The 11735-nt window shown below is 31.8% G+C and overlaps 1 protein-coding gene across 3 annotated transcripts; it reads left to right on the top strand.

Annotated features, from left to right (window-relative positions):
- Positions 1 to 4889: 4889 nt before the first annotated feature.
- On the top strand, positions 4890 to 11049 carry LOC122310889 (probable BOI-related E3 ubiquitin-protein ligase 2). Of its 3 annotated transcripts, XM_043125127.1 has the most exons (5): positions 4890 to 5124; positions 5251 to 5310; positions 7677 to 7855; positions 9487 to 9848; positions 10395 to 11049. In XM_043125127.1, exons 3-5 carry the CDS (start codon positions 7756 to 7758, stop codon positions 10944 to 10946), a joined length of 1014 nt encoding a protein of 337 aa, XP_042981061.1. In that variant the 5' UTR covers positions 4890 to 5124; positions 5251 to 5310; positions 7677 to 7755; the 3' UTR covers positions 10947 to 11049. The 3 variants fall into 3 exon arrangements, with proteins under 3 accessions (XP_042981061.1, XP_042981062.1, XP_042981063.1); XM_043125128.1 differs by lacking the exons at positions 4890 to 5124; positions 5251 to 5310; positions 7677 to 7855 and adding an exon at positions 7894 to 8144; XM_043125129.1 differs by lacking the exons at positions 4890 to 5124; positions 5251 to 5310; positions 7677 to 7855 and adding an exon at positions 8188 to 8797.
- Positions 11050 to 11735: the final 686 nt, after the last annotated feature.

The raw sequence follows: 11735 nt of genomic DNA, 5'->3' as shown, positions 1-11735 counted from the left end.
TGCAAATAACCAGAAGAAAGGAAATAAACAAACTAAATAGCCTAAAAGGAAAGGAAAAAAATTATAATATATTTGAGATTGCACTATGTTATTATTCTATGGAGTCATATATTACAAACTATAATGTAATTGAGATTTTTATTTTTGCCAAGTATTTATTATTATTATATATAATCACTAAGAAAAATATTAAAAAACTATATATTTTCACTACTAGTCACTACTAATAGTGAAATAAATAAAAAAATTTTAAAGGAGTAGTAAAAAGAATCGAGATAGTAGGAGCCAGGAAGTAGTAACTACTAACAAATAAGTTGTTATAAAACGTCAAGGAATTACCTCAAAAATAGGATTACATGATTACATCATAATTATTTATGCCTGATTGGCAGAACTCCAACTTTCCAAACTGACTTTTCAAAATGGATGTATGGAGTTCGAACCCCCCTCCCCCAAACTAATAGAAAAACAAAAACTCTAGTTGTATGGATGTAAGTTGTAAGTTATAACCTTAGCATTGCTTTATCTATACACGTGTGACATGTTTGATGTTTCACTTGATATGAGCTACATATATATACTAAAATATAAGCCTATCCAATATCAATGTAACATTGATTCATTGTCACTTTCCAATACATATGGCATCAATAATTCCTAATACATTAAAGTCATTTAAAAACTTATATAATAAAGCTATTAATTTAATATTGAAATATTCAATTATCCTTGATATAATATTAAATATGGCCAAATAATCAAAATAAGATTAGTTAAGAAAGTGTTGCAATCAATTAGAGTTGTTTATTTTTATTAACATTTTATATTTGACTCAATAATTCTTTTATGAACTTAATACATTATTATTGTAAAATAATAAAACATGTTCCTTATATATAAACTTAAAATAACAACATATATTACTTATACAAAGTATCAAAAATAATATATAAAGCATATAAAATATATATAATAAAAGAATATATGTAAGTATATATGTAAACTCTTGTAAACTCTTATCTTATAATTTAAACAAGGTTTGATAAGAGTTACACTCCGAATTCTTATCCTTATCGAATACCCTCTTATTCAAAACTCATCCTTATCGGGTGCAATCCTAACATCCTATTAAAACTTACATTTATCTATGATTCAAATTTAAATACAGACTCATCTAATTTTAACTAAACATAAATAACATTTACAATTCTCTCTTAAACTATATTGTAGGATATTGGCTAAAATAGCATTCGACCTAGCTACTATGTTAGTCCCAATTTCCCTCCTCATAATTTTTTATACACTTCTTTGACTGTTTAGCACCCAAGTTTAAAGATTTTAGTGAGTGTAGAATCCCCAACTTCCACCTATGGTACTGCACTTTGGATTATTATAATGAAATCATTTGCTTACAAAAATGATTTTGAAAATGCGTCTCTTCATGAACCTAACTTTGACCCGTTTTGCCCAACATTCGAAAAATAGAAAATTTTCAGGTTCTTATTCAAATTTGAGGCTTAAGTGAAAGGGAAACGTATACATGAAATTGATCTTACATTAATATTTAGCAAACATTTAATATTATTAAAAAAAACCAAGTATTAAATGTTGTCTCTCTTTTCACTTAAAAAAATCTTGAAGCGCATGCCAAGGGATGAGGTGTAAACATAAATGTCTATGGTTACTAACTATTGGTTTGCACGTTTTTGACCAAATCCTCCGGCTTATGATCCTAAAGACCATTAGCTCGAATCATAAAGTTTTGGACTTTGGTCCATTCCAAACGTTTTTCTTTTTATAATTTGGTTTTTGTGTTCACATGGCGAAAGCTCATGTGTCTTATCCTTTTTCATGGAAGAAAGAAAGTTATAGGTAAGTCCATGTAATTATTGGTCATGGTGGCCAAGCTTCCAAGACAAACAAATTAAAGGGGAAGACAATGAAAAGCTTACTTTATAACTTACAAGGGTTGAACTTGATCTATTAACCATGTGATCAATACCCAATCCACGTTCTACAAATACCCTTCACGGAAGGTTCTCATCATGGTAGGTGTTAGGCAGAGGCATTAGCCTATGCCCGCTTTTCATTCGGGGAATTGACGCAATGATGACAAGGAAAGAAGCTTGCGAAACTTCATCTCACCCCTCCATTTCTTCATTTATATTTCTCCATTGATTGGACAGCCCGACATGGTTTGGTGCTTCCTTATTTGGATCTTTACTTTGATCATTATTTTTTGTTGTTGTTAAGCCCTCGTTTGTGTTTTCGTGGGTATTGCGCGCGTTAATTCACCATTTATAATGAGACTTATCGTAAATTTAAAAATATTAAAATACCAATCATCTTTTAGCACTATTAGCGTAAAAAATAAGATTTATAAATAAATTTTCTCAAAAGTTATTTTTATTTTAAATTTTATTATTTTTAAATAATAAAATTTAAAATAAATAACGAAATTTGTGGCGTGAGTATATGTACAAAAATCCATCCAAACCCGTGAATTATGGGACACACGGGCTCGTCGTTTGCTTACCCTCCATCAACAACAAGAAGAAGGGTGAGTGGGTCCAGTGGAGAGAGAGTGAGGCAGGCAAGCCAACCGCGTAACCTCTTTTCCGGGTTTTATATTGAAAATTCTACTGCCTATGCATGGCCCTTGTACCGACCACATCGACAAACTGCTCATATGACTCGCGTTTTTAAAGCAGAAAATAATAATAATAATAATAAAAGATTTCTGTTAAATAAAGAAAATTGAAAATTGAGAGTAATATGACGATCGTACCCCTCTGTTTTGCGAACAATCTACTACGTAAGCCTTATGTCATGAACACGTGTTTACGACGTAGACTGCTGTAAAGAACATAAATTTTAGGAAATTATTACTGTAATGAAATAATAAAAGCGGTAATTCCAAGTTAGCATCAATTTATTCAAAGTCCAGTTTGATGTTCTTGATGATTATTGGCGTCGTGCTCGCAGCTTACTTTGACGTTTCGATTGGGTTTCATCTTCCTTTGTGGATTGGACAATATCTTTTCTCTCTTTTTTTATAAAAATAAATAATACACAAACTTTTCTTAATCACCCTCGAGTATAAGTAATGCTGTTTACAGTCGTGGAATCATTTTAAAAAAAATATATAATCAATTATTAAAAAATTAATTAATTTTTTATTTATATCTTTTATTTATTTATTTTTTTAAATAATTATACGATACTTACATAATTACGACTGCATGTATCATTTTTAAAAAAACTTAACATAAATATCCTTGATACAGAAACTAAAAAGTTAAAAAATAAAACTATTTATTATATAAGAATAATAAATATTGAAATTTCATAAAATTAAATTATTTTATGAAAACTAAAAAAATAAGAGATAAAAAGAAACATTTTTATTATTTTTTTAAATTTTAAAATAATAGCATATTTTTAATTATTGATATGTATCAAAAGAGTATTCTAAATAATTAATCTCAACATATTTTTTTGTTCATTTAATATGATATTTCCTCTTCTTTAAAAACCTTGAGGGATAACTTTGTATCCTCAAAGAAAAAAGGGTTGCATTGTAATTTTTTGATACTTTGAAAGGTGATCAATGAAATTAATAGTTTGAGATGTGATTGTAAATTGATTAGAATTTAAGAAGGTTTGTGTTTTTATTTTTGCTCAATGGATGTTCAATTCCTCCTAGACGCTTCATTTTTCCCTTTTTATTTATAAAAAAGGAGGAAGTTTTATCCGTTCATCAAAATAGCTTAAAATAAAAAAGGATTAAATTTTGAAAAAATGAGATAAATTATATAAAAAGAAATTCTATTTACAGTCCTGCTTGGAGACTGTATGTATATATTTTTTATTAAATGAAAAATATATCATTTTAAGAAGAATATTTTTATAATTTTAAAAAATCTTAAAAATAAAATGTACTAACTATCAAACTCAAAAAATAAAATAACATTTTTCTAATTTTAGAAAAGGCAACGTGTAATTATATATATATAATCGTAAAGTTTATAAATATCGTATAATTATTTTGAAGAATAATAAAATTATTATTAAATAATTAAATTTTTATATACTGAATTTTTTAAAAAAATTACGCTAATTTTGCATAGTACAAAATTATAAATATTATTTCACATTTATACGTCAGCGAGACAGTAAAACAGGGTAATATTGATGGATGGAAGGACCAGGATGGATGCGTGGGGGTTGAAACGTGTGGAGTGGGGGTCATTATTGACGATATATATAGAAAAGAGCGGGATCCTTCTTCGGCCTCTGACTCCTCTCTATTACCCGTACGTAGGGTCCGCTATCCTCTCTTAAATTCTGACGTTTTTCCCAACCCACCACCGATCGCTCCTTTTATTATCATTATTGAATTAAATACAAATATTCCTTTTTAGTCTTTTATTATCTCTTATCAAAATTAAGAAAAAAAAGAAAAAAGAAAAAAGGGTGCGTGTCACCTAAAAAGCATATGGAATGATAATATTTGAATAATGTAATGTATAATTATAAAATGTATAAATATCGTATAATTATTTTAAAAAATTATAAAATTTATTATTAAAAAATTAATTTTTTATATTAATTATATATATTTTTATTTTTTTAAAAATAAATTACGTAATACTTACATAATTATCAATTTCCAAACACAAACACTACTTGAGCACTTGACAAAAATAAAAAGATAGAACTTACAAAAAATAATAACACTTGACACACAAATATATATGTTAAATATTTATTATATTAAAATTATTATTTGATTTTTCATTAAAAAAAAAACAATATTACGGTCATCAACAGATCAACTTCAATTTCCTTGGGAATAATAAATTAATAATAATAACAATAATTCGTCGTTTACTACTGCTACTACTACTCCCCCACTCCCTCCCACCGCACCACCATCTTCTTCCTCACCCTCTCCCTCCCCACCTCATCATCCTCGTCCTTCTCTTTCTCTCTCTTATTTATCTTCCGTTTCTTTCCCTTTACTTTTCCCCATCCCATCCCCTGTTTACCTCCATCAGCCTTAACCCTCATCCCGTGTTCTTACATTCTCCGATCGTTTTGGTAGAACGACCTCCATCATTGGTCTGTCTAATTTCTCTTTACAACGCATTACATTTTTTGGGTATTGATTTAGTTTTTCCTATTTTCTTTCTTAAGGAAAATAAATCTTAGAAAGCGGTTTTCTTTTTGTTTGTTCGTTGGATTTAGAGTTGTGTTGGATCCGTGGCAGCCGTTGTTTCTCTTGAGACTCTGTTTGAACATATTCAGGTAACTCGGATTCTGTTATTTTATTTTTTATTTTTTTTGTTGTTTGATCGGATTTCTTATGCATTTTCCCTTTCCTTTCTTGTGTCTGTTTATATCATCGGATCAAAATCTGGTCAATCTTACTTTATAAACTTCAAGGCTTTTTCATCTTTGCTGTTAAAAATATATATTGTCAACTGCTCCCTTCTTTGTTTATCTCCCCTTTCTTTCCTGATTTTTTGATACGTAAATATAAAAACAGATAATGTTATGATTCGATTTTTACGAGAGGTTTTTCTCGCTCTCTTTGCATTAATCTTGCAATTTGGTTATCCTCGATGCATCTGGTTTTCTTGCCACAATTGATTTTTTATTCAATCTCATAGGCTTTTATCTGTTTTATTTTATTTTACGTTCTACGTCAATGGGTGATCTGCTTAATGTTGCATAGGCTATATTTTTCTTTTTGCCGTTTTCACAGTTGTTCAAGGGATTTCATCGATTTTATAGAAACTAAACGAGTTTTGTTTTTTTTTTTTTAGGATGTTAACTGTAAACTTCTTTATTGGTTCTGATAGTGCCAATTTATGATCAGTGTCTATGACTCTATAGATCTTTTTTCACATTTTCTCATAGACGTGAAATGTTTTTTCTTGGAACAGTATGGCAATTATGTTACCGTGTTCATAAGGCCAACCTCATAATTCCTTTTTGATATGGTCATTAAAACTTCCATTTTTTTATTGGGTGATAAAGTGATAAAGTAAAAGTTCTATTTGGCACATTCCATTCCTACCGAGAAGTCATTACATAAAACTTGTTCTTATAGCAGTGCAACTTGCATCGTGTGCCATATCAACATCTGGGGACTTATGGAATCCCCGGTTTTGTGCTGTTGTGCACAAATTAAAGCCTATTAATAGTAATTGATTCCATCCAGAGTGTATTTACCACGTGATTTTAGTTTTGAGACATTGTTGCCAGATATCGACACCTATGATGGCCTGCCAAAGGCTTGATTTCCTACTTTCCTTATAAAGGCCTTCAATTGGAAGTGTCTTCATGCTTTTGGACGATTGTATTCTCCTGAAGGCATATATGGTAGACATGTTGCACTATTTTAAACTTATTAGAGTTGATACAGTGCTATCAAATTGAAAGTTTATTCATCTAAGTGTTGGTTAGCATAGAATGACTGCCTTCAAGAGCTAAGTCACACCGTATTACTACTCAAAATTAAATATAACAGTGCATTTGGAGGGTTTAAATTACAATTGCTGAAAAGAACTCTCAACGTTATAATTAATCGTGCCTCCAACGTTTAGTTGATTTCTATTTTTAAAGCTTATGTATTGTTTGAATTTCTTGGGCAATGCCTTTAAGTGTTTCATGTGAACAACCTATAAAAAAAAAGTGTTTCATGTGAACTATATCTTTGAAAGCACCACATTTGATTGCAGTGAAGTTAAATATTGAATTCTGTTATGTTTTTCCTAAATCCTAATATTGGTTTTTTAACATTAGGATTTTCATTGGTGTTCAAGCTACATCTTTTTTCATGTTGGCCATGAAGGCTAAATCGCACTTATTCTAGATTCTTGAAGTAAAAATGATAATGCAGATATAGGGATAACAACCCGTTCCGCCATTATTAAAATTTTATCTTACTCATCGAAAATATTTTTGTTCTCCCCTGATAAACTTGAAAGACTTGCCTGAGATTATTTATGAGATATGGATTTGGGAGTGCCTCAGCAAGGAGTTAAAAGTCCCATGTTTGATCCTCTAGAAATTTTATTTCAATCCTTCATCAAGACTAAAGCGGGCTTGTTTGGAAAATTTTTTTATCTCATCTCATTTCATCTCCTTTCCAAACATCACTTAAACACAAATACTTTCAAACTAATCATTGCAACTTTTTTAAACTAATCATTACAACTTTCCTAAACTTTCAAACAAAAAATAGAAAACAATTCAATTTTTTCAAATCCCCAAACAAAAATAATATTAAAAAATTATTATATGATAATATTTTAACTATACTATAATAATATTTTAACTATACTATAATAATATTTTAACTTTATAATATTTTTTATTCAACTTTTTCTCTCATTTCCCACCCATAAAACATTAATTCAAACTATCTCATTATTATTCTCAAACTATCTTACTACTATTCACAAAATTATCATCTCATCTCATTCTCCATGCTTGTCCATTAGAGGGCTGGGCTGGCAGGTTTTTAAAAGTATCATTTCTCAAGCTGAGACCAGTTATTTTGTTTGAATATCTTTTTTGGATATCTGGTTGTGCTTGCTTGTTGTCTTGTAACTTCTAATTCTCAACATTCATTTATTTATTAATTTTTTTATTGCTTCTGGCAGGTAGGATTCCCACAGGTTGTTTTGCTAAATTTCTTCAGAAGCAACAGAAAAAGAGGAAGTTTATTTTTCTTCGAGGAAAATGTTGGACAATGGTAATCCTTTGCTTCCTGCTTTCTTGGATGAGAATCATTTCCCGTATCAGGCTAATGCATCGAATCAGCTGCAGTTATTTGGGAGTCGTGAGTTCTCTTCTGCCTGTCTTAGCACATTAATTTTTAGATTTTTTTCTTTTTTTACATCACAACCCTTTACACTGTCTTTTATTTATTTTTTTATTCTTCTTATTTGTTGTTGATTGTGTTGCTCATAGTGTTATGTTTGTTCACTGAGCCCCTCTGCTTTTGTGAGGGATAATTTGCTGTCCGGCTTGAGCATATTTGATGTGGGGCAAATTCAGAAAATAGTTCATTTGAGGATATCAAGGAGAAGATAAATTTCTTATATTAGCTTTTAGTTGCAGCATATTGGGTAAATTTATGTATATATATATTTATATATTCAGAGTGTTTTCATTTGTCTGTTTGTTCTGTTTCATATCTTATGCTAATTAGATTTTTTTGCGTGTTTCTTCCGTTGCGTTCTAGGTTTTCTGTTATTGATACATTATGATATGATTTCTCTTTTCGCTAATAACCTTTTTCCCCAAGTCTTTTATGTGTCTCTTAAAATACAAAATATTGTTCAGATCTATTAGATATTTATTTCCTTTTGTAGTCATTCTTGTTGTTTTGTTAAATAAGTTCTTAACATTATCAAATAGTTGCATATGATGTGTAACATGTGGTCAAGATTTATTAACTTCTGAGGTAAGGATATGAGATTAAATAACGGCGAGTAATGATCTTATAGAGTTAAAAATCAGGATCAGTCAACTTTAGAAGAATGGGTAATAACACCACTGTATAGTGCTCGAACACGTGACTTGCCGTCAGCCAGCAACACATACACAGATCTAGATTAATTCTTCATGCCTGGTCTAACTTCACGACCCTTTGTAGCTTGGTCATTCAGTCTTGTTTGGATATATGGATTGTACAAAGGAGAGAGAGTTCTTAATGGACCGACTATTAACAAGGATCGTAATTACATAACAACTGCTCCTCCCCTTCTCAGTCTTTAAGGTGAATAATTTATCTTTTTCATATTTTAATAGCATGGCCCTTCATGATTTTCTTGTCTCTAATGTGCCTACCTAGTTAGGGCATTAGAGTTGTGTACTGACCTTGCCATTCTTTGATCAATATAATTTATTTATTTATCAAAAAAAAAAAATTATCTTTTTCATTGCACGTAATTACAGTTGTATAATTGTTGTCATCTTGTGGAAAAAATTTGAATATGGTTATGAATTATTGATCATGGGTTCCCCGAAACCAGTATACCAGCATTTGCAGAGGCCACTTTTTAGAGGTATTCTAGAGAATTTCACTCATGTGGAAATAAATTAATACTAATTACTAATTAGTGGGACACAAAAAATTAGCAAGACATTAAGCAATTTTCTTAACAGGAATAAATCTGGGTACTATCTTGTATTGTTACCACACAAGAATTCTAGTTATATATTTCATCATCATTATCCAGTGCCTAAATCTAAACAGCTAGAAGCATAGCATGGCCGATGTTTGGATAAAGCTGAGCTGGGATGAAACCCATTATTCAACATAACAGAGAATGTGATAAAGAGGAAATTTGTAGTGATTAGGGGCGCTTGCTTTGTATGAATTTATATTCTATTTTCCTTTTCTGTATCATCTTAAATTTCTGTAGTCAATCTGGTTTCTGAGCATGTATGCTACTTTTGTTGCAGTGCCAGCTGGATGTAATGCCGATCCAGTAAATTATTTTGGAAATGAGCATATTACTCCTATTATTCGGCCAAGCAAACGAGGCAGGGAAATGGAAGATATCTCAAGGCAGCAAAAACTTCAGATATCCTTGAATTATAATCCCTGTCAAGATGAAGCTGATCGTTCAGCAAGCATTCCAAACGCATACCCGGTATCGACAGGGCTAAGGCTATCATATGATGATGATGAGCGTAACTCATCAGTTACTTCTGCTAGTGGAAGTATGACGGCTACACCTTCAATCATCTTGTCCCTTGGTGAAAATATTAGGACTGAGCTTGATAGGCAGAAAGAAGAGTTTGACCATTTTATCAAAATTCAGGTATTCCTTCCACTTTATTCAGTAGATATTCCCGATCAAAAATTTATTAGGTAGATATTTCAGTTTGCTGCTAGCCAGCTCAAATGAACCACATGGGTAAGAATCGGTAAGATTCTCTTCCTCTTGGCTTTGTTTTTGCTTTTTGGGGGGGGGGGGGGGGGGGGGGGTGTTGTTTTGCTACAATTCATTAGTTCCAGTTTATTTACAAATTACAACCATGCTTGTTTTATAACTCGAAAGAAAGAAAATGATTTCATTAGATCATCTTAATCCTTCCATTTTAATATGATTATCAAGAATATGACAGTAGTATTTCAAATGGAGTGTGGCCTATTAGTTGGTAGTTTTACAGCTAATATATACTTGGGATCACTGTTTTTTGATGCTGTATCACGGAGACCTAGCGCGGGATTATGTGTGGTAGTTTTCAAGGTTATGAAGTTCATATTCCGCTGAAAACAGTATTCAAGCTAATTCCATATAAATTGATCATTTTATGCTGTACCTAGCACCTGTGGAATAATTACTTGATCACTCTTGAATCAGGAGGAACAGTTAGCAAAGGGGGTGAGGGACATGAAGCAGAAACACATTGCTTCTTTCCTTGCTGCTATGGAGAAAGGTGTAAGCAAAAAGCTACGGGAGAAAGACATTGAGATAGAGAACATGAACCGTAAGAACAGGGAACTGGTAGAGAGAATAAAGCAGGTGGCAATGGAAGCCCAGAATTGGCACTATAGAGCAAAGTACAATGAATCAATTGTTAATGTCTTGAAGAGCAACCTCCAGCAGGCAATTTCACAGGGTGCTGAACAAGGTAAGGAAGGATTCGGAGACAGTGAAGTCGATGACACTGCCTCGTATATCGACCCAAACAACTTCCTGAGCATTCCAGGTGGACCTGCAAAATCATTTCCCAGGAATAACCTAGGGTTGAAAGAGCACGTGGCTTGTAGAGCATGCAGGGCAAAGGAGGTCTCCATGTTGTTGATGCCTTGTCGGCACCTGTGTTTATGCAAGGACTGTGAGGGGTTGGTTAGTGTTTGTCCTGTATGCCAGTTGATGAAAACTGGCAGTGTCCAAGTGTATCTGTCCTAATTTATGAAGCATACTTCCATACAAAATGAAAAATCATTCACTCTTCTTAAATGTATATCTCAAAATTTATTAATCATGAAAAGGAAACCGTGTGATTTATGTATACTCGGTTGTGATGGGGTTCTCTCTCTCTCTCTCTCTCTCTCTCTCTCTCTCATGTTTGTGCGCGTGCGTATGGTAATGGTCAAGCCCGGAGTGCTTGGACATCTCATGGAAATTGGAATGGAACCAACTAGAAAAAACTCGGTCCATCATGACCACCAAGGCGACAGAAATGACAAAAAGTAATTTCTTCTATTTCGAACATAGAGACAACTCAGACGGCAGATTTCTTGAATGCCGTGTTTCATGTTTTCCCTTTTTCTTTTGTAAGGAACAAGATTATATTATTCAAAACTAAAAGTGCAAGAGAAGACGAGGGACCCCAACAATTCCCTGGCAAAATTATTACATGTAGGAAAACAAATATAGAAAATTATACCATGATCAAGTGTCAAGAACGCTGTCTTGGATGCGGTTTCTAAAGCAATCCAACGGAAGGATTGTTTAGATGTTTGTTGTAGTTGAATTCTATAAGAAGAAGATGCACTATATTAGTGATTGTGACGAGGCAGTTCTGAAGATATCTCTTTTCTCCGTCCTTGGATAAGTATAATCCAAGGACAGATTCTAGCAAAAGAAAAATCTAGTCCCGTGGGCTAGGGTTGATGACTTGATTTGTCAAAATACTCCAGTTTTAAGAGAAAAGTAATTCATTTGTATTGAATTGAATTGTTACAGTACATAATT

Source organism: Carya illinoinensis, chromosome 5 (assembly GCF_018687715.1).
Source record: "Carya illinoinensis cultivar Pawnee chromosome 5, C.illinoinensisPawnee_v1, whole genome shotgun sequence".
Lineage (NCBI taxonomy): Eukaryota > Viridiplantae > Streptophyta > Magnoliopsida > Fagales > Juglandaceae > Carya > Carya illinoinensis.
Note: the sequence above shows the minus strand (reverse complement) of the source record. Positions and strands in the feature narration are given on the sequence as shown.